Source organism: Symsagittifera roscoffensis, chromosome 3, assembly GCF_963678635.1.
Source record: "Symsagittifera roscoffensis chromosome 3, txSymRosc1.1, whole genome shotgun sequence".
Classification (NCBI taxonomy): Eukaryota; Metazoa; Xenacoelomorpha; order Acoela; family Convolutidae; genus Symsagittifera; species Symsagittifera roscoffensis.
The window spans coordinates 33,598,732-33,622,683 of NC_087064.1; the positions used below are offsets into that span (position 1 = coordinate 33,598,732).

The window sequence follows — 23,952 nt, forward strand, 5'->3', positions numbered from 1 at the left end:
AAACGTTGATATACAAATTTTCGCAAGAAAAAATTTAAGTAAATTTAATTTGAGCTGTAAACAAAAAAATCAGTAAACAACGAAAAAACGAATCAAATTGAAAGAAATTGAAGCCAGACAACTCTTTATCAAAGTTCGATTTGAGAGTATTTTCACAATTAAGAAATTGAAGACATCTTTGAAGTTTTCTTGTAAAAAGACGTGCTTCAATTTCGGGGGGGGGGGGGGGGGGTTATACTCTGGCAAAAATATGCAGAATGTTTCAAAATGCAACTTGATTAGAAAATGAGAAAAAAGTTAAATGATAGCTAATTAGCATCAAAAATTTCAGTGAAAAAGTTCACGACTCGAGACATTGAAAGTGGTAGTCATGACAAAGCCATGCTTATGTTCAAAAAGGAAAAAAGTTGTTAAATGCTATCATACCGCACTTAACTCTGTTAAGTTTTGGGCTAAGTTGGAGACTTGACTGGTTTCGTTTACAAGAACTAGAAACAAGTGAGTTCAATTAAAAGGGAGTCCGGCACTGTCGCAAAAACCTATAAAAAAACAGCCCGGGTTGAGCTCGCATTGAAAATTAGCGATAAAAAAGTGAAAAAAAAACAGCGATCGCCATCGATGAATTATCGATGTTCATTGCCACAATAGCAAATTTTATCGATAGATATCGCTAATTTGGCCTATTTTTAGCGATGAAACAGCGATAAAAAAACTTATCAAAATGAGAAAAAAATTGTTCTCAAACACGGATTCGATCCCCTAACCTTTAGAGGTTAATAGACCTGAATGCTACCTCTGCTCTATCATTCCTAAAATAAATTAAAGCTAAAAAGCTAAAGAGCTTATTAGCTATAACTCTCATTTGAAAGCTACTAGAAAGAGTTAAGTTTTCTTAAGTTTTAGCGATGATTTTCTACGGAATCATTACTGAAATAGCTCTGAAAATTGCAGGTTTATCTATGCAACAAACTCTGAATTATACATGAGCGCTGGAAAATAGCGATCGCTGGGATACTACAAAAACAGCGATAATTAACGGTGGGACTTCAACCTGGGAGTTTCAATCTATTCTAAATCTTTTATGTTCGCTTTTGACATTTTTTTTGTTTTCTTTTTCACATTTTAATTCCCTTTTTGATTCTTCTTTTTCGAGTAATAATAATAAAAAAAAAATTTAAATCGGTTTCAAACCATTTTTCGGTTTTTTCGTTTTTTTTTTACAGAATAGTTACAGATTACACTCATGTTATCTCGATAAACAAAAAATGGAGAAAAACGAATATAAAACATAGCAATTGCTTTTCAATTGACATTCATTGTTGATTATCGGCCTGAAAAAACATTGAAAATTTTTTTTTGCAAACATTTACTTTTCATCATCACGGGAACCCCCTATGTTTGCAAGAAATAAAAAGCCTTCTCTTGAACTCAATAGTTCGCGGTAAAAAAAATGCCCTCGAGCGACTTTTGCCTATGTAAATTTGCAAATTGATCTAAATTAAAAAGCAATTGATAAAGTTTTGAAACAAAAGCAATAGTTAAAACAAATCAATTTGCTGAGAATTTGAAGCAATTTACATATCTAAATGGGCTACCCTAAATCTGTTTTTTAGTTTTTTACAGTGTATTATCTGCATAAAAGCCGCACAGGTTATTTAGATCAACCGTACAATTCCCCCCCCCCCTAAGTGACCGACCGTCGAATGCCCTCCCCAAGCTTGCATTAATTCTGTAAATAATTCTATATAAAATATGCATTTCCTACAAACGCGCAAATAAAATAAGGTTATTACATTTTTCATGCGTGATTGTATTTGTATGCCGTTAATTACAAAAATAACTGTTTTAATTCACTTTTTTTGAAGTAATCCGGTTAACTTTGAACAAATCTAGGCTACAATTAAAGTTAATTTATGAAAAAACCATATATTCTACCCCCAAATCGATTTGGGAGAAATTGCACGGTTGATCCGTTTTTTTTTTTTCAGTAGTAACCAACAACAAAATGCCAATAATAATAAAAAATCTGATTTTTTGAAATTTTTTTTTTGTGCCGACTTTTTTTCATATTTTGGTATAAAAGTTTGCGTGGTCGGATAATTCTATTCTACTGCTAAAACAACCGGCTTTTGTGTCCTAATGCGTTTAAATCACACCTAAGAACCTACAACGAGTTTTATGGTTCGGTCTATTTTCCCTGCAAACTTTTATTTAATGTTTGGCAAACACTTAATTTACTTTCAATATCATCACTTTTGACTTTCTTTGTCGATTATTTTTTGAAATATCTATTTCAAACTCATTTTCGTCTATCCCGATATTAAAACAATGCCACGCTCAATAGTCAATTTTTGTTAGTCTGTTACAGTAATAAAAATAATCTCTTCAACTTCTCCATATTAGATGGATTTAACAGACTCAGAGGCATCAGATTCTAATCAGATGATGTCAATAGGCCACGCCCATCCCTTTGAAGTTACATCGTGTAAAAATCGTGATCATAGGTAACAATAGATCAGGAGAAGATAAGGAAAACATTGCAAATCCTTTTTTTTTCAGAGACCCAGAAACATAAACTAAGTAGAACCATGTGCCGAACAACGTTTTTCGCCAAAGCGGGTTGCATGTGAGCTATAATGCTAAAATTTCAGAGCTATTTGGCCGATAAATCCAGGTGCGGTTCAATGATTTTCCCGAGGGGGATTTCAAAAAGTTCATTGGACCGTTTTTTAGGTCGGCCAAATTAATTTTTAGAGTTCTAAAAAACTGCTAGCGTAAAAAGATCTTTTGTCAAAACTTTTCGCGCCGCTGTCGTTTATTTTTCAAGACAAAAATGACGTTTTTGGGCATTTTCTCGAGGGTTTTGACTCAAAAATTCCATTTAAATTTTTCTACGCGCGCTTCATTCTCAAAATTAGTGTACGCTTTAGAAAAATGTAAGGGTTTGGTCGACCGAAGATGTTTATCTTAAGACGAACCCTGAGGGGCAATCGATTAGATGATTTATTAGAAATCGGTAGATAATACGCAGACAAGTAGCTCAAGAGAACTCTAGTTCAGTTCAAAGTTGAGCTTGATCTTGACCTGGTAATAATGTTTTTTTTTTAGATTAATCAAGGCCTTAGATAAACACAGCGAATACCCGACGCAGTACATGCTCAAATGTTTTTAAACATGCTGTATTGGGTCGCAATAATTACGGAAATAAAGATCAAAAGGATCATAACCCCCTTTGATTTTTTATTTCCGTAGTAATTGTGACCCAATGCAGCATATTTATTTATTATCGGGTTTTTGATGTGCTAATCTAAGGCCTGAACAACCTAAAAGACTTTTTCAAGAAGTTATTTTGATAAGTAAATTATATAAACAGTGCCTACAAACATCAAACAAATCATTAAAAACAAAATTGGCGAGCATTTCAAAGAAATTGAGAAATTTTCGTAGCATCTGACGTTCTTGCAACTCATCTTTGTGTATATGAAACGGGTTAACAATCCGAATATGTTGAAACCCCTTGCAAGAATCTTGCTAGATTCTGCAAAAGTCAGTAGGTCTCTGTCGCAGATCTTGCTATTTTTGACATACAATATAATTGAAAGTATTTGATTTTTTTTTGCTGCGTTAAACAGAAACCACAAATTCAAAAATTCTTGAAATTTTCATCGATGGAAAGGAAAACGTATTAAAAAAATGAAGAATTAAAAAAAAATCAAACATGGGTTCAAACTAAATTTCAAGCAATCTACCTGACTTAGTAATCAAACTTCCCTTGACATTAGTGGCCAAAAATAGGATTTAAAATTCCCAAAATGGATATCTGCAAATAGTAGAAAGGGTGAACCAGGGGGTCGGCAGGGGGTCGAATTCCTGAGTGTCCCCCTTTGTACTATTTTGAGACATACATGTTTGGTTACAGACTCTAAAATATTTCTAAAGGCGCCTTTGGCGCCAATATACACTTATTTCCGTGAGTGTTTTTGTTGTTTCGACTTTTTGACTAATGTGGAGGAACTTTGTATTCGGGTCTGCTTTACTATTTTTTTTGTTTTCTACGCAAAATCAAGTGCGCCAATTAATCATCAGAATAGGTGAAATAATATATCAAATTGAAGTCAATTCAGTCATAATTCGAACGTCTTTAAAAAAATTTCAAACAAATTTTTCTCGGTATCGTGAAAAACTGGTTCAATTTTTTTTATTCCAATTTCGAGCGAATGAAGAGAGCGAGCAGGCTTACAACAGCTCACTTATGGTTAATTTAAGGAAAATAATTCTAAGCCAGTAAAATCAGTTTTTGGAGTTTTTTAGGTCCATAGGAAACCAAAAAATTTTAAAAAATCTGCAAATTTTTTTTTAATATATTTTTTTGAAGTTTGAAGTTATTTTTCTGCGAACATCTTTGTCCTATATTACTGTGACTGTCAATATGCTTAAATTGTTGATTAATGTCAGATCCTTTTATCACACCACACAGACAAAATCCACTCATTTGAAAATAAAATTATTTTTAGTTCTTTAAAGACTATACTCGGAACATTCTGTGCAACTTGCACAGTAACCGGCTATTCTTGTTTCCCGTTTGAAATCATTTTAATAAGAGGCAATAGTAATATTCAATTTTTCGTTTTTATACAATCAGTCTTGTATTTTGTTATCAAATAATGTGCTTTACATAACTTTAAATGTTTAATCGGTCATTTCTCCTTTTGTTATGTTCATCGTATTCTGAGTTTTACAAAGCACACTTAGGACGCTTCTCCAGCCATGCGGCAATTTTTGGATTGGCCTTGACACTTTGGACTACTTTGTTGATTTTCACGTTTTTCTCATCCACTTTGATTTCAAACGCAGGGAAGAAGTCGTTGACACAATTGAACAGGGCAATATCAGCCCATGAAGCTCCACTCTCTAAAAAGAGGTTTAAAGTTTGAGCGGGTAATAAAAGGATCGATCCCTACTAAGAATTAGAATATGCTCGGTAGTTTTTTTGCTAGTGATTATCTATTGAATTCTGACAGATCTTAGTCTTTATAATAAACGAACAAGTGCAAATTTGTTTCTTCGAAACTTAGAGGACCTATCGAAGTCTGTTAAGCCAGTCTGTTGTTGTGATTTGTTGCCAGTCTGAGAATAGTACCTTTCTGTACCGAGCATTTTCATGAAAAATTTGATAATTAATCAATCATTAATAAGCTCGTTTCTTGAGGCGACAATTCGTAACAGGCGACAATTCGTAACAGGCGACAATTCGTAACAGGCGACAATTCGTAACAGGCGACAATTCGTAACAGTAGATTGAGCGGGGATCTATCTACTCGTGTTGGATTTAAGCGCAGCGGAGCGAAGCGGAGCAAGCGTATTCTACTTGCCAACGTGTTGTTACCAATTGTCGCCTGTTACAAATTGTCGCCTGTTACGAATTGTCGCCTGTTACGAATTGTGGCCTGAAACGAATTGTCGCTTGTTACAAATTGTCGCTTGTTACGAATTGTCGCTTGTTACGAATTGTCGCCTGTTACAAATTGTGGCTTGTTACGAATTGTCGCCCTGCCGCTTGTTTAAATTCAATGCTGTATGATCGAAAATGTTGCTAATAATCTAACTATATTTGAGTTTAAATTTAGTTAAATTTGTTTTCATTTATAACTTTACTTACCCAAAACTGTGTTTTCCCCCTTGATAAAGTTACTCTCGAGTTTTTCAAGCCAAGCGGGAATTTTCTCATGCGCCTCTTTCTTTAGAATTTCCTTCATTTGCGCGTCTTGAGCAAGGAAAATTCTAGTCAGCGACGGAATTATGTCGAAACGCACTAAGTCGACGACAACGTCCGCGTGCAGTTTTTCCTCTTCCGTTTTACCCCGAAGGCCGTACTTCTCGGCGAAGTACCGAGCAATAGATGTCGCCTGGGGATACTCGTTGCCGTTTTCGAGCCGAATGTAAGGCAGCGAGCCCAGAGGCGCCTCGGGTTTCCGAGCGGGCCATGCTTCGCGTTCCAGTCGTTCGTCCTCGAATTCGTGACCTGAATAGACGAACAGGAGCCGATTGAATTCGGCAAGCGCTTGGAGATTGAAGTAGGTGATACGAACAATTGACATTTTTGTTCAATTGCTGAGTTTGACTTGATTGAAACAGTAAAAATCTCCTGAAGAGCAATATATTGCCGAGCTGAATTTGCAGATTGGTTAAAATGCCCGTGTTTAAAGGTAGCGTTAGTTACCAGCAAAATGTTAGCTTTTTAATTTGCTTAAGTAAATGAACAAGTTTTGAAGGTCAAACTATACAGCAGTAATCAGCCAGTTGGTTTCAAATATTACCAACGAAGTCTTTTATTTGACATTTAGTGTGTAACAAATTTTTGTATCTCAAAAGTCCGCACGTTTAGGCCGGCTTAATGCTTATCTTTAAAACTGATCAATTCTTTCTGTACATTCATCAAATCAATGCTAGCGTAGCCTAGAAAATGCGAAACAAGAATTCTGATCCAATTCGGTATAAAACGTAGGCGTATCAATTGCTTAGCAAAATGTAAAGTTGTAAAAATAAAGCGAAGCAAACAACTGAACATCATATACCTAGATTGGTTTCACAAAACAGTGTGAAAAAAAAATCAAAAAAAGCAGCAGTAAGAAATTTTTTGATGATTTAACCGACAAATTTTTAGAGTCAGAAGCCAGATTTTACCATAAAAATTTAAGGGAAAACGGAGAACGGGACTTTTATCATTTGAAAGAAGCCATTTGAAAGTTTTTGATGATTGACCCGGTTAATTTATACTATGAAAAGAGAAGTAAGTGAAAGGAGCGGATGCTCTAATAAAAGAATAGTTAAAAGAAAGCTAAATAGTTAATTTTGAAAAACAACTGTTAAAACTTTAATTTTGCTTTTCTCCATCCTTGACTTTTTAAAAGCAGTTTAGTCAGAATAATTTAATTCTAAACAATCTGAAGCATACCAAAGCCCTGATTCCAGCAAAACCTTATTAAATTTTCAAAAACTTGGCAACGCAGACATCAACCTAATTTTGAGTTCATTGATTTCCCCAATTTTATTCGATAAAAGACCAAAAATGGCCTGTTTGAAAAAGTTTTAAGTGAAAAATTTGGAAGCGATTAGTGCTTTGTATTATTGCCAATTGGTTGAATCAATTTTTTTTCAAAACTCCGCTTTTTCAAAACTAACAAGCATAGGTGATCTAATTTTTTTGTAGCCCAGGGCATTAATGTTTTTCAGATGGGACAACACATTTTGTCAAATTTTGATGATCGAAAGGTAAATTTATAACAATCATGTGAAAGTATAAAAAAATTCAACTTTTACAAACTATGACAATAAGCACCAAAAGTATTTCGATTGATAGTGTTTTGAATGACACTACCTTTTTTTCACCAATCGTTAACCTTTATTCTGAAATAAAGAAAAAATAGTGCTGAACGAAAAAAAAAATCTGATCAATTGAATTTAGTTTAATTGACAAACCTACTGTTTTTTTTTTAAACGATTGATATGTCGCTTTTCATTGGTTTAATTTTAATGGTTTTTGATGATTGAATTTATTACTCATCAAGAAAAAAAAAATTCCTCCTAGCCAGTAAGATTGTGAGAACAATTAGAGTTCTTGACCAGGACAAACCACTTTTGGCGCTTTTTGAGTTTTGACGCCTTTGTTTAATTTTAAGACAAAGAAAAGGAAAAAACTCAAGTTTTTAGCTGGGACAAAAACATGATTAAAACAGTGATGATCCAAATATTCTGGACGAAACAAAAAAAAATACAACGTTTTTTTTTTTAATTTGGGTGACAAAATTTGATGAAAACCAATCTTGCCTAAAGCTTTAACAGAGTTATTATGATGCGTTTTGCTTTGCTAAAATTGGGCCCTAAAATTTAATCCAAAACGAAAATTTAGTCAAAAAATGACAATCACTGCAAGCTTTTTATGTAGCCCAACAAAATTTGCGAAGGGTGTAATCTACAAAATTGGGCGCAAAATTTTTAAAAAATTATCTGTAAAGTTGACAGTTTTTGGCTTTCAAACAAAATAAATATGATTCAAAGAAGCTGAGAAAAAGATACTCTTCTTAAATTTTAGGCTACATAAGAGGCTCGCGGTGTTTTAGTTTTGTCAGTAATTGCACAAATAGGTTTGGGTTAATTTTTGATTGACAAAAGAAGCCAAAATCATTGTTTTTTGGGTAAAATTTTGGATCGGAGTTTTGCAAAACAAATCTCGGTCTATTATTTCTGTTAAAAAAGTAATAATGATGGGTCTTCATCATTTTTAGTCAAAAATCAACCCAATTTGAAAAAAAAAACGCGTTCTACATTTAATATTTCGTTCGATTTGTCCGATTAATTTAAATCAGCGATGTTGTTGTGAAGAAGATTCAGTTTTCATTTCGAATTTAGTTTTTGACTATTCAATTTGGCTCTTGGAAACCAACCAAATCAGAGTTTTTCATGCAACTTGATGTACATCAGTGCCATTGTTGAAAGATGTTTTAAAAAATTTCACTTGATCGAGATTGTATTTAAAAGGACAAAGTCCTGCATTTTCTAGTTACCATTGAAATTATAAACCTTCCCAAAAGCATTGAGCAGCTCAAAAAAATTCCAATTCCAGTGATTTTATCAATTTTTGCTCAAATAGAAGACAGGGATCAGTTCATTGAATGAGTTGTAACTGATAGCTTTGAAGGCCTATAGTGGGTTAAAAGCAATTATTTTGTTTTTTGTGGCGCAAAAACAAAATTTTCTGAAAAACAACTGCAGATTCAAAGCAAAAACTAAAACTTCTGAGCGTTCGAAATTACTGTTGGTCAAAAACTTTGATAAACTTTCCAAAAGAATAAAACATCCTTTTTTTTCCATGTTTTGAAAAGGTCTCAATAAATATTTTTTTTTGCTTCATTGATGAATTTGGTTCAATTTACTTGGAAATTATTTCTATTTTTTTATGTTTTTCTACTTTTTTAGTTTTCAGTTTGGTTTCGACGATTCAGTTCAAAATAGTACTTCTGCCAAACGGTTGTCTCCAATCTTTCTTTATCTTTATCTGGATTTTCTATCTTTGTTTGTGTATTTTTTCGAGCCTGCTTTTTTGTTTTTTTTTAATCGTTTCTATATTTTTTTCTGTTTTTTTGGATCCTTCTTTTTCTTTTTTTTCTATCTTTTTTTCTACCTTTTTTTCTATCTTTTTTATGTATATTTTTCGATCCTTCTTTGTTCCTTTTTTCTATTTTTTTCTGTCTTCTTTTGTATCTTTTTTATCTCTTTATCTTTTTGTACCTTTTTTTATATTTACTATCATTTTTTTATATCACCTGTCTCCAATTATGACTGCTCAAATCCTTGTAGTTTCCGATATATGATGTTTTGTGACTTTTTCAAAAAGTTTTCAAAAAAAATTGAATAAAATTTTGTTTTCAAATATTGAAATTCCCTACCCTGTAGTTGGATAAGGTCAAGGTACTCTCTGGGGTTGCGAATTTTGATTCTAAATATGAATGCTAAAACAGTTGTACTTTTCGAGATATGATGTTTTTTATGATTTTCAAAAATTTTTCAGAAAATTTAACCAATTTTTTTTCTTCAAAATTTGAAATTCTCAGCCCTGTAGTTGGAAGCTATCAGAATGCTCTCAGGGTATTGTGAACCTTGCCTCCAGTTAAGACTGCACAAATTCTTGTAGTTTTCGGCATGTAGCGTTTTTTTGTGATTTTTTCGAAAAAAAAATTAAATTTCGAATAAACTTTTGTTTTCAAAATTTGAAATTCTTTGCCCTGTAGATGGGTGCTTTCAGGGTACTCTCAGGGATTGCGAATCTTGCTTCCAAGTATGACTGGTCAAAGCCTTGTAATTTCGAGATATGACGTTTTTTTTTGAGATTTTTTCAAAAGTTTGTCAGAAAACTCAACTTTTGAATTTTTTTTTTCAATTTGAATTCCTAATCCTGTAGTTAGGTCCTGGGTATTCATAGGGGTTGCAAGTGTTGCCTCTAGATATGACTGTTCAAATACTTGCAGTTTTCTAGATATGATGTTTTCGAGATTTGATGGTAAATAGGAATTTAAAAAAATTATCAAATATGAAATTACCAACCATGTAATTGGGTGCTGTCAGAGTACACTAAAAGTCTGCAGATCTGGTTTCCATTATATGCGGTTTTTCATGAGTTGTGAAAAATTCTAAGCACCTGAGGTGCGTTACACGCTAGTTTGAAATTAAAAAGTAAGTTGAAAATTTTATCAATCTTTCAGCCTAACGCAATCAAGTTTTCCAAATCGAATAATTATTTTATTCAAAACATGATACTCAAAACGATGACTAAATTAATCGAAACAACGCAAGTTGACCTTGACCATGATAGGAAGTCACTTAAGAAACATTAGTTAAATTAGTCACATTTAAAGGACTATGTTTATACCAGACCGGTTTTCTAGCAGACGGTTTTTTAGCGGACTCAAAACAATTAAATGGTCAGAATGTAATGCTAACTTCAAACGCGACATTCACAAGTTTAATACGCTTGCTCCGCTTTGCTCTGCTGCGCTTACATCCGGCACGAGAGGAATACTGCGCGTGAAACAGTGTTTGCCGTTAAACTAGCGCCACTTCACATCCCTCAATCAATTATGCGTAAATTTGTGCTGCACTCAAAGTCTGCTAAAACACCTTATTTTTATTTTTTATCCTAGAATAACCGGTCTGCTAAAAAAACGGTCCCGGTCATTTAAGTTCAAATCAGCTCATGACTAGTTTTCATTCTGTCAATAATTTCTGTTCTCCTTCAGTGCTTGCAATCGTTGAGAGATACTGGCCTTCGGAGTATCTGACACTGTCGGTTGATCGCTAAAACATTATCGTTCTTATTATTTATAATTGGTATAGAGAGTTTCAAAAATTTCGGACAGACAGAATTAATTAAAAAGAGCATCGTACCATTTTGACAGATTTTTCCATGCAATTTTTTTTCTTTCAAACAACCTTGGGGACACAAAATTGGACTGAAAAATTACATTTTGCGTACAAAATTGTTCCAAAATAGGTCAATTGCTCTTTTTATTTAATTTTGTCTGTCCGAACTTTTTGCTATTAATTATAGCAAACAGTTTGAACAGACAAAAATAATTAAAAAGAGCAAATGACCTTTTTCAGCCAATTTTTGCATGCAAACGCTAATTTTTCGGACAGAAAAGGATGTCTCAATGTCACCTAAAAATTCAATTTTGCATGCAAAAATTGTTAGGAATTAGCGATTTCTCTTTTTAATTATTTTTTTTGGTCCGAACTTTTTGCAACTCTCCAAACATAGCTTACAACAAATTTATCCGACAACGTATTGAATTTTTTGAAATAGTTGTGACCTTCAAATTCAAATTAAATCGAAACACTTCTTTGAAACTTCGCGTTTGCCTTTTTCTCGGAATTTTATGTGTTTTTGGCTTGAAGAAGTACAGTGCTGATTTAAATTAACCGGACAAAATGCGTTAAACTTGAAATTTAAAACGCAGTTTTCTCAATTTGGGTTGACTTTAGGTGAAAATTTATGATGACAAAACTTGCTTAAAATTTTAGCAGGATTAATATGGTGTAATTTGTTTTGCGAAATTCGGGTCCGAAATTTTACCCCAAAAATGGGTCATTTTGGCTTTTCTTAGTTAATCAAAAATTACGCCAAAAATACCCAGTCGATCACAGACGTAATTATATCAAAGTGAGCCTCTTACGTATCTCAACAAATTTTAAGAAGGGTATTTTCTCCAAAAAAAATGCATATTGTTTAAAAATTGTTTTTAAATAAAAAGTTGGTATTTAATATAGTAAAAATGACCTTTTTTGTCTATCAAACGAAAATAAATTAATTTATACAATATTTTGGAGATTATACCCTTCTTAAAGTTTGTTGGGCTACGTAAGGGGCTCACTTTGATATAATTATGTCTGTGATCGACTAGGTGTTTTTGGCGTAATTTTTGATTAACTAAGAAAAGCCAAAATGACCCATTTTTGGGGTAAAATTTCGGACCCGAATTTCGCAAAACAAATGATACCATATTAATTCTGCTAAAGTTCTAAGCAATTTTTGTCTTCATAAGTTTTCACCTAAACTCAACCCAATTTGAGAAGAATGCGTTTTAAATTTTAAGTTTAACGCGTTTTGTCCGGTTAATTTAAATCAGCACTGTACATGACAATTAAGTATTGAATGAAAAAGGTTTTTCAATTGTGCTCTTGAAACAAGGCAAAAATTAAATGCTCCGAAAAAAGGCAATCATTTGAATTGCTCTTCTGTCTGTTCAAATGCAGTTTTGTAACTTCGATTGCAGCTTTAATGCCATTTTACAGTCTCCAGGTCAGAAATAATTCAAAAATTCAAGACGCTGTCCGATAATTTTGTTAAAAGCTACAGATACAATTGGGCTGTTTTTTCGGATTTAATAAGAGTGGAATTCACCTCGCATTTTCGAATTTGCATCTCTTTTAATTGAACTTTCAAGTTATATATATCCACCGTAAAAATTTATTGTTTAAAAGTCTCTGATATCAGAGCAGAGATGGTTTTGGAGAGTGTTAACTTGAGTTTCGAGCAGGCTTCTTCATGTACCTTGTTCTAACGCCCTATGTTTATAATAAGGCAATATTGAGCGCTTTTGATCATGAATCCACCTTCGGTATTATCTCAGGTTGTTTCTTCTTTAATGCCAGATTTACTTAGACCTCAAAGACAACATGTGACAAAAGCCACACAACGCCCTTTTTTCAGCAAGAGCTAGAAAATAAGACCAAAACAGACAGCAGTCTCGTTTGCGCTTCAGTGAACATATTAATTCTGATCGATGGAAAAAATATCTTGCAAAAAAAAATTAGATGAAATATTTCTCATGACTGCAAAAAAAAAAGAATATTATTGGTGGGCAGCCGGATTAAATCACGATTAAGTCACGTAAGGGCAGGCACATCAGTACTTTTTCAGTAAGGTTTCAGTAAAACTCCAGCACCGCAACAGACGCTGTACAATTCCACTTTAGCTCTGATCAAACCAGGGATAAGTATCGCAGTACTGTAACAGTACTGAATCATCGATATTACACTGTTAATTTTTTGAATGCTGCATTAGAAGTAACTCTTACGGTGAAAAATCTCGCATAAAAGACTCCTATCCGGCTTCGGACCCATTGTTTTTCGGGGTCTTGATAATGGAATCAGTTCTAAACTAGTATTTATAAACCAATTATATTATTGATAAATTACCTCTATAAAATATTACTAATGAACCAATCATATTCCATCTCTAACATTGACACTTATTTGTAAGTGCTGAAACTACTTGCAGTTTCAGCACCAGAACAATTTGAATAAATCTTAGAATACAGTTGTTCGCCTTCTGGATAAACTCCAAGAACTAACCCGCGTAAACGAGTATACACTAGATCTATTGAGACTAGGAGATATAAGAGTAAGATTAAGATTGGCATTAGACTACGAAGTTGCTCGAATCTTTCCGGCCGAAAACAAGATAGCGTGACGAACAGACAGTGTACCTCATCTGAAATTCCTCTATGAGTACAGGCCAAAGGTCATAACTCATCTGTTGCGACCAAAAGTCTCGAACAAGAACTTAACTAACTTAGAATTAGACAAACAAATTTAGAATTAGACAATTGCAAAATTGCAAAAATGTAAGATGGAATAGACAATTTAATAGAAATGTCTCTACGTTTCAATAAATCTACGCCATTTTTCCAAACAATACAAGAAATACAAGGTATTGCAAGAAGACCAAGATCAAGGCGAGAACAACGATCAGGAAGCGGACCAATCTACTAAATGATAGTACGACGGAAACCAGAACAAGTTTTTGTAATTAGAATTTTTTATGCAGCAAAATTAGTTTTTCATTTATCGACATGAAAAATATTTGAAGAATAATTTTTCAACAACTAATTTGGTGCTAAGCTTAATACTCAAACAGAAACCTGATAAAAAGGGTCGTTTCCCCAAAAAATCTGCAGTAAATCAAAACTTTTGACAATAAAATTTTTTGAATGAAAAATGCAAAAATTACTCAGTGTTAAAGTTCATTGTTAGTGTCACGGATAAACACACATAATTTTTCTCATCTCAGCTTCATCATAAAAACATGACACGATAATTTCAAAAAACTAATATCATCTGAAACAATAACTTTTAAATTTTCTTAAACTTTTTCATAAAAACGTATCAAGGCTTATCCTTGCTTTTCCATAATTCACTTTTGCTTTCCTTTAATTTCATTTCAACCTAAATTCATTTTACTTAATAAATGATCATCAAGGCTTCCCTTGGATCAAATCAGAACAATTTTGTTCTCTCCATCCAATAATTGTAAAAGTAACCATTGTTATTAAGATAGACGGTGAAGAACTTCGGTTACTCATCCTTCACTTGAGCCCTTCCTCTTAGATGACCCAGGCTAAAACCTTAAACAATTAGTAAATCATAAAATAGTATCTTACGATCTACCTGTGTTCTAATTGTATCTGAACCTTGTGGAGTGATTTACTATTCGCCAACCCTTGATCACAAATCACAATCCCTAGGTAAGATTAAGTAAGTCATTCATAAATTAAAACCTTGTCACGAAAAAGTAAAAAATCATTCTTACTAATTGATATACTCTCTCGTCAACCCGTCAACCACAACAATCTATGCCACAAATTAGGATAACCGCTCAAAAACCGTAATAACTAACTCTTTAGGAAAATAAAGACTGTAACCCCCAAGTACTGCATCACCCTAAACCTTATGTCAAGAAATAATCTAGGCAGTAAACAAACAATCACATTTAATAAATGTTTGATTAAAAGCGACAGATACAATCTTGTAATCACACCGCACAGACAAACAATAGGACATATTAGGTCAAAAGCACAAACACGCAAAAAGACAATTTTAACAAAACAGAAGCAAGTCATCAAAAGAAGATTTTAAAAAATATAAAACGCAGTCTCAGAATCAGAAACAAACACAATACAGGAACTTCAAGACTTGAAAGATTCATTAAATAAAAATAAATCGATAGAAGACCAAAAAAAATTTCTGACTCAGAAGCTACAACAGCATCATCAATTAAAGGAAAACGAAAAACAAAGAAGTCATACATAAACAAACCAATACGCCTATATAATTGGAGTCAACCAATACGACATATTGAATGCTTCACATTAAAAGTTCTACGATATAAAAAAAGATCGAATATAACAAAAACTTATTCGAAAAAAGAATAGTCCAGGTAAACAAGAAATTCCTGTAATAAGAATAAAACGGCAAATCCTTGACCACTATCTCAAAGGTATATGTAATATTACATCATATTACGGTGTATTCACTATCAAAATCTTATTACCACAACCAAACCACCCTACACATCAAATATAACTAGATGATATAGATATAGAATTATCGAAAGTTTTCACAGACTACATAAAAAATATACAACACCAAAATTCACAAAGGTCAAATTCAATATCCACGAGCGATATTTTTTCGATTATTTAGAGCTATCAATCTATATTAGAATTGAAAGAAAGGCAAAATGTGTCACCGCCTCAAACATCTCGACACTCAACTTAGTTAAGACAAGAAGTCTATCTTTTCTCAAAATTTTTAGATACAATCAGTGAAAACCTTATTCGTAACAAAATTTCATTAGTATCAAACATGATCTAGAAAGAAAAGTAGCATGGTTCATTACTGAATGTTCTGTCCATAACATCGATCCCATACCACAACCAAGAAAAAGTTTTCGAACGCAAAGTTCAGACAATGAAACTGTATTAGCAGATGAAACAGACCAGGTTTGTGAGCCTGATTGGTCTCATCCATCGTTTATTAATATGACAACTGATATATCAAGTACAGCAGTCGCTACTATCTCTGCTAATAAAAACTATTCAGAAGAATTCCACTCACTATTGATGCAACGTCTTTCAATTATAATGCAAAGTTGACTGACAGAACAGGAAATAATAATTTAAACTCCACATTCAATAAAACACAAGAAAATTTAAATGGAACAAGAAATCTTCTACAACAAGACATTCGACCCCCATCACATTTCAGTGACGATGAAGAAGTCCAAAAAGAATGCCAACAACAACACATCAAAGCCTTTCCCCCATTCATCTCACCTTTACACCTCCAGTAAACAAAAAAAAACAGCATTTCCGCAAACAACTATACAAACCAGAGTAAAACGTTCTGTTACTCCAAAATACTGAAAATGAATTGTCAAACACTTAAAACAGTAACGGCATCACAACAAACAAGTAAACGAAAAATGTCTAACAGAAATAACTTTTCCGATCATAACTACAACTTTTTTGCAAAAAACAAAATAACAAAACCCCCCATATGAACAGTCAAAATCAATCACAATCTTATAGTTAAGATGAAAAAAAACCACAACAAGCCTCTCGCTCAGTATGTTTTAACAATTAACTACGAGTTACAGTGGATCGTAGCAAAAAAATACACGTTCTTCCAAAAAAAACATGAATATTAAACATGTTTTAAGGAATCGACGACTTTATTCAGAAGATGAAGATTATTATAGCCAAAACCAACAACGATTTAGCACAAATCACAAAAACAATAATTGGAAAATTGATCAACCAGATCCTATTAACCAACCAGATCTTTTTGAATCATATACACGAAATGAACAAACACGACAAACAAGACAAAACTCAGCATCATTTAATAAAAACTTTCAATTACAAAGTCCTGTAAAAACACAAAGTTATCCACCAACTCAAATGCAAAAAAAAATCCCATTACAATAGTATGTACAACAAGATGAAATTCCAAAAACACAAATTACAATTTCTTCTCAAGTACCGAATGCCGCAGAATCACTACAAATGACTATGAATCCATACCTTATGGGTGGATCTTCTATATCTTCTAAAAAATCACTGGTGGTATTCACAAGAACAGATCCTGAATAGTCAGTAGAAGACTACTTAAACGGAGTCACAGCTAATTTGATTTTAATTATAAGACCTGAACCAGTTAATACGCCTTTTCATCAAAATTGGATATATAGACGCACAGCTCTAAACAACACTTGTTGGCGCAGCTCAAAAAAGGTTTCCAGTTTCACCTATAGAGCTTAAATAAGAATGGAAAAGATTCACACAAAAAGTTTCAGAAATGTTCGACTCTGTTCGAAAGAATTAAACAACATCAAAGAGTTCTATGCAACAAAATCCGTAGACACCCTAATGAAACAATTAAGCAACTTGCAGTAAGAATCGAAACAATAGTGAGAAAACCATATTCCCTCAGTACGCATGATTATAAAATCACAAAGATTACAGAAGTCTCAATGATGACTCTAACACCACAACTACGAAAATTAAGGATAAAGAGGAGAGTATCACATCCATCTTCATTTCGAGAACCTGATATAGACTTCCGAAAACTAGTAGACAAAGTAGAACAAGCTGAAATCACCATGGATTTGAAAGAAAAAAATTTTAAATTACCATATGTAAATAATAACCATACATCTACTTCACAAGTTAATAACATCCATGACTCTGACACTGAACTGGCTAAACAAATCATTCAAAAACTAAATATCTACGAGAAAATTCCACATTTTAAAGGTAAATCTTCATTCGAAAAATGGTGTAATTATTGACGTAGATATGGACATAGCATCACTGAATGTAGACAGAAACAACAAAATAATCAGAACAAACCAAAGAATTATAGAGAGTCAAAATTTTTTTTTATCAGTACATGAAAAAAGCCCAGAGTTTTCCAAACAAAAACACTCACTGTAATAATAGTTCGGGAAAACCACTCCCAGATATTCATAATACATTCAGACAACAATCACCCTATCAAAATAACTATCGCAGAAGATCTCCAGATCGAATAAATTCACAAAATCTCTCATAAAAGAGTTATAGTTGATCAAACAGTCAAAACAATCAATATCGAAATAATTATTCAAGATCAAAGTCAAACAGAAGTAACTACTAAAATTATGTTAGAAATCGTTTTTATTCAAACTCTCGAACGAGATAATAATCAAATTACCGTTCCAGAAAATCAAGCAGATTAGCTACAGCGCAAGGATCAAACTTAACACATTTTGGAAAAATTCAATTACTCCTTGTTCCCACTCGAAAAACGAAATAAAATACACTTTTGAACAAACCTTTCAATTAAACATTTCATATCGCAGATATAAAACACAATATTGTTGGAATACCATTTTCTAATAAAAATATCCCCGCTATTAATATCTTTAATAGAAAAATACATATGAACGATAAATACACATGAATGAAAAACACATCACTCACATTTTTTCAAAGATTAGTTAACAAAACTCCAGTCTTCTCCAATTATTACCCTTTATAAAATCAAGAACAAAAACATATGAAACCATTAGCAGGCTATGTATATAACTTCTCAATTAGTCAAGTCCATCAATACAACATGAAGCAAACCAAATAACGGCTATATATGTCCCTGAAATCAAACCAATTCAAATACACAAAAAAAAACAAGTTAAGACATAATTTACTTGAATGTATACAAAAATTCTCCATATAAAAGAACGTTACCCCTCGTTCTTTTATGATATTGTGAAACTAATGCAACAATTTCCCCCACAGTAGAAACAGCATAAAGAGTTAAATAAAATCTTGAAAATATTAGGCATATGCCAATGAACAATTCCCAATGAAGAATTATCAATTAATAAAATAATTAGTGATTCAAAACGAAAAACAGACTACTTCATAAAACCTTATTTAAAACCAACGTTTCGAATATCAAAATATACCACTGAAAAACAGAAGTTTCTTACAATGCACTCAAATTACACAACAAGAATTTAAACAACTAGCAGAACTACTACTTAATTACCCAATGGTTTACGCTACATCTAAAATTGATGCTGGAAAAGTAAACTCACCACTGCATCTACGTTTAAAATTGGACGCAGTATTCAAAAAACAAAGTGCACGTAAAGTTTCGATTCACTTACAAGATAATAGATTAATAGATATTTTGGAACAATACGAAATCATTTCTCCAATGAAAAAAAGATTAACCAAAAGGAAACACACTCATAGAACCAGTTGTTATCCTCGCTAAAGGAGACTCATTATAAATCGTTCTAGATGCTAGATAGCTGAATTCACTTATTGAAGTATCTAAATGTAATTGGCTATTGAAACAATTCAAGTAATTCTCACAAAAATGAACGGACAGTTCTACACACCAGCTGGCATGAACAGCGCATATAATCAAATGCCACTAGATGAACAATTACGACGCTTAACACAGTTCGTTATTGGAAATCAATAATACGAATTTAATAGACTTTTCTATGGAATTTCTATAGGATCAGCAGCATTTTCAGCATTCATGAGTAAAACTTTTCGACAACTTATTCTCAGTAAGATTGTTATAACTTGTTTAGACAATCTTTTCATGCAATCACAAACAGAACACAAAATGTTTAAAGTAATTGAAAAGTGCCGCCAAATACTTTTCAAGGAAAACAGGAAAGCAGCCCCAGACAAATTACAAATCTTTCTTACTCGTGTAAATTTCTTTGGACATAATATTGAAGGAAATACAATCACTCCATTAAAATCTCGTATAGACGCAATCATAAAACTTCAAACTCTATCAAAGAAAAAAATTGAAGAATTTCTTGGAATGCTAAGTTTTTTAAGTATACGTCTAAAAATGCAATAATTTGTAAGACCACTTCATAATATTCTCAAACAACAAAACATTTTTGAATGGATGACAGTACACCAAAAACGTTTTCAAGAAATAAAAACACTTCTCACTGAACAAATATCAGGTCCAGACCAATCATTTTATGCTAAGTGCGACGCCTCCGATTTTGGAATCAGCGCAGCATTATTTTAATTACTCGAAGGAACAAACAAAATGAATCTTATCTCAGCAAACTCAAGACTATTTACACAAGCCGAACTTAGACTCTCTGCATTTATGAGAGAATGTACAGCTAAAAAATATACTCTCACAGAATATAATTTTTAAATACTTGGATCAAAACATCCAACAGTTCTATTTACAGATAGAACTTTTGGATGTATAATTTTCCTATTTACCTATAAACATAAACCTATAATTTTTCTATTTACACAAAAATCAAATCCAAATCATAGAGTTTATAGATTTAAACTAATGCTAGTGAAATTCCCAAACTTACATATAGTTTGGACTGGAGGAAAAAATCTTGCATTACCAGATACACTCAGTCGAAACACACCACCTGAATTGATAATCAGAAAAACAACGATAGAAATACCCCAAAATATGAAGTTTTTCCTTGCAAAATACGAAACATCACCACGATTAGAATTCAAATATGCAGTAAAACCGACCTTGAAAATGCACAAATAAGTTTAACATGATATCCAGATAATTTAAATAAAACATTTTACCTCATAAATAATTTGCCAAAACAACCATTACGAAGTAGACTTGTTAGGCAACTCTACAACCGATACCATCTTCATGATGGATCAGAAACAATACACAATAAAAACCACTTAAGCAAAAAATGTATAGGACAAACCTGTTCCCCTTAGAAGAAAAAGAAAACTTAACTGAAAATATAAATTCATCAGGACCTCCAGGTTTAGACTCAAAATACACAATAATCCAAGTTTCAATCTACATCATCCTCTAGATAACATACCTTATTCAAAAACAGAAATTGAGAAAATTTTTCTACCAACCACAGAAAAAAGTGACACTCGAACTACTACAAAAATATCGAAACCTTGACTCATAAATTAGACAACTCAAATCTTGGCACAAAAAAAAAAAACCCCTAAAAGCAGATATTAAAATTCTAGGAGACAAAACATTTTTAGATATTTCAGAAAAAAAATAACACATCCATAAACAAAAAAACCGATATTTTGGGAAGCCAAACATCTGAATTAAAAGTAGCCTGTCTAACATTAAGTTTGATACTCCTAGCATTTCACATTTCACATTCCTTCAATGCAAAAGGATATGCAGGATCAGAAAAAAACTTTTCAAATTTTATCCAAAATGTTTACTTTCCACATGCACCAATTTCTCTTAAAATAATTATGTAACGATTGAATAACATGCAAGTTAAGTAAATCTTACCCACATCAGAAGCAAATGGCAGAAAAACAAGACTTTAAAAGAAAAAGTTTATGTTTCAACCACAGAATCTCATTTGATATAAAAGGACCGATAACACCATCCTCAGAAGGAAATTCCTAGATAATGGTTATAGTTGATGCAGTTACACACTATGTAGCTCTCAACCCTGTACCTCGTTCTAATATCTGTTATGCATATACAACACTTTACGAACACTGGATAGCAAAGTTTGGATTACCAGAAATCCTTGTCAGAGATAGTGCCACAGAATTCGTAAGCAATGAAATCCTTACATTATGCCATCTTTACAACAATAAAATAAACCCCGAACGTATCATGCCTCTTGGACTAATGGATTAGTCGAAGGTATGAACCATTCACTACAAGAATACCTCAGATGTATCATAAGTTGAAATGATACAAATTACACCGAATTGTCAACAGACATGAAATTATTCCCCTTAGCTTATAACTCACAGATAACAACAACTCTAGGACTTTCACCCTATGAAACGGTTTTAAATCAAAACCAAGGAAACCATTAATGTTCACATCAGATGCCTCAAAAAATAGACAGGGGCATTGCCAACCTACTACAGGATCAATTTGTTATAAAATACCGTTACATACGGGCAATAAAGGTCATTTACATCACCCGCAAATCTTGAAATTAGCTTTCGGCACACATACTGAATGGATTTTAATTAGAGATAAAAAAAACACATTGAAATTTATCAAAAATTTTCAAAAACTATTACAAAGACAGAATAATCAATCACGAAAAAATTCACGATTCACACCAGCTAGAAACCTAAAAATTAGAACGAATGTCTTAATGCCAAATTTTGTAACACAAAAAGGAATACCTAAAAAATTACAACCAATCCGAAAAAAGAACATTCAGATTATTGACAAACCCACTGATGTAACATACAAACTTATTGATTCAAATAAAAAGGAAATAGTTCAACAAAGAAACAATCTTTTACCATATTACCCTAAAGAACACGCTCTTTGCGAACTAACACTGTTACACTCCTTTACAGGACTAAAGGTTGTCCACGAGAACTCAGACAATAAACATCGCCAAATACATGATATAAATTATTCAACACAATTATTAAAACCGAACAACAAAAAAAGGTCATAAATAAGCAACGCGCTCTTATTTGTTAATTGAAATAAACAAAATCTAAATGTTACAACCCTCCGCTATCAACCAGTAAAAAAGTCAACAATAGTGTTTCAACGTACACTCCAAATTTCCCTCAAGGAAAAATATTAAATTAGCCTAAAGTAAAAATACGAAATGATCATTTAGCCTAAAGTAGACTTAACTCACTCCTGAATATCCCAACCATCCAATAAATTAAAAAAAAAACTAGGAAGCTCATTCCTAGACCTTCAGACTTCCCCTCACCAGAAAGTGCCTATATTCAACCCACTTGTCAAAAGTCAATAAAAAATCCGACCACACTCAATTTTTGACTCGGGAAAAAAATAATTCGACAAGACAAAATATTTCTCAAATGCTTCTCTCTCAGTCACTTCGACTCCTCAAAATAATAGTTTCAAATTTTTTTTCAATACTATTAATCTTTTTTCAACTCTGCATAATTTTATAATAGAAACCTTTGAAATACTTCTCTCCTTCTCGTATTTTTATGTAGTTTTTTCGTATTTTTTCATTCCCTCACAAAAGACTATCTCAACTTCTGAAAAACCCTTGACCACCTCCACCATTACAAACTATTTCACAACAAAACAATCCAAACATACCACCGGACTATTTAGGATCAACCCCCACATCCGAACAAATTCGTGAAAACTCTTTAACCCCCCAATTTCAACACAACGTCTCCCACATTGGATGACACAAGCTTTCACTCAAGGTGAGCCAAACTTGGTAAAGAACCCTATAGATATCTCATCCGATACATCCTTGTCCCTACCAGAAACCTTATTTTTACCTTCAACTCCTTCAACAATAAATCAAACTCCAACAACAACATTTCCACTGAATTTCCTTACAAATGCAGATGATAGATATAGAGAACTTTTAACCAACAATATACATCTACGATTAGATTGGAATACATTCGTAGCACCCCTCTCCCTTATTTGGTCAACATCCTGATTGCAACAGGTTACAAAATTGGGCCACAGGTTGCAATTCAGACACGATATTCACAAAGACATACAAGAACACAATATACAAATCCTTACACAAGACAATTTAACACTTAAATTTGAAAAAACAGTGAAATTAAATAAATTAGTAACTCACACTCTCCCCATAGCTCCACCAAATATAACAGCTCAATCTTTACCTCCCCCGTTTATCACAACAGAAATTATCTATTAATACGATAGATATACAAAAAAGACACATGGATACATAACATTCTATAACCCATATTCGGGACTATCCTACACATGTATCTTTTAATAATTTTTTTCCTACAAACCCTCTCTCCACTAGTTCTTTTTGAACCAACATCCCATCAAAATCCTTCCCCTCGAAGAGGATCACACGATTTATTAGTCACACATTATGACTGTGAGGAAAATGAACAAAAAACACTACTTAAATACGCCATAAACCAAGTAACTCGAAACGAATTCGAACCACAAAAAGTAAGACGAACATTGAAACGAATATAATAGCGCCACTTTATTCAAAAGCCCGAACTAAAAACTTAACAGGATACAAATTCACAGCAACATTTTCAGAGAAAAAAGTACATTGTTCCCAAGTCT

At 32.7% G+C, this 23,952-nt stretch overlaps 2 protein-coding genes across 2 annotated transcripts in view; one reads left to right on the forward strand and one right to left on the reverse strand.

The window, feature by feature from the left end:
- LOC134842644 (gamma-aminobutyric acid receptor subunit alpha-6-like) overlaps positions 1-23,952 on the forward strand; it is a 97,107-nt gene that overhangs the window by 28,007 nt on the left and 45,148 nt on the right. The gene's annotated exons all lie outside the window — the stretch shown is intronic.
- Positions 4,592-6,448, reverse strand: LOC134841972 (glutathione S-transferase-like). The gene is made up of 2 exons (XM_063858084.1): positions 5,660-6,448; positions 4,592-4,911 (listed from the first exon to the last, which is right to left on the reverse strand). The coding sequence occupies exons 1-2, from the start codon at positions 6,096-6,098 to the stop codon at positions 4,736-4,738; spliced, it is 615 nt and encodes a 204-aa protein (XP_063714154.1). The 5' UTR covers positions 6,099-6,448; the 3' UTR covers positions 4,592-4,735.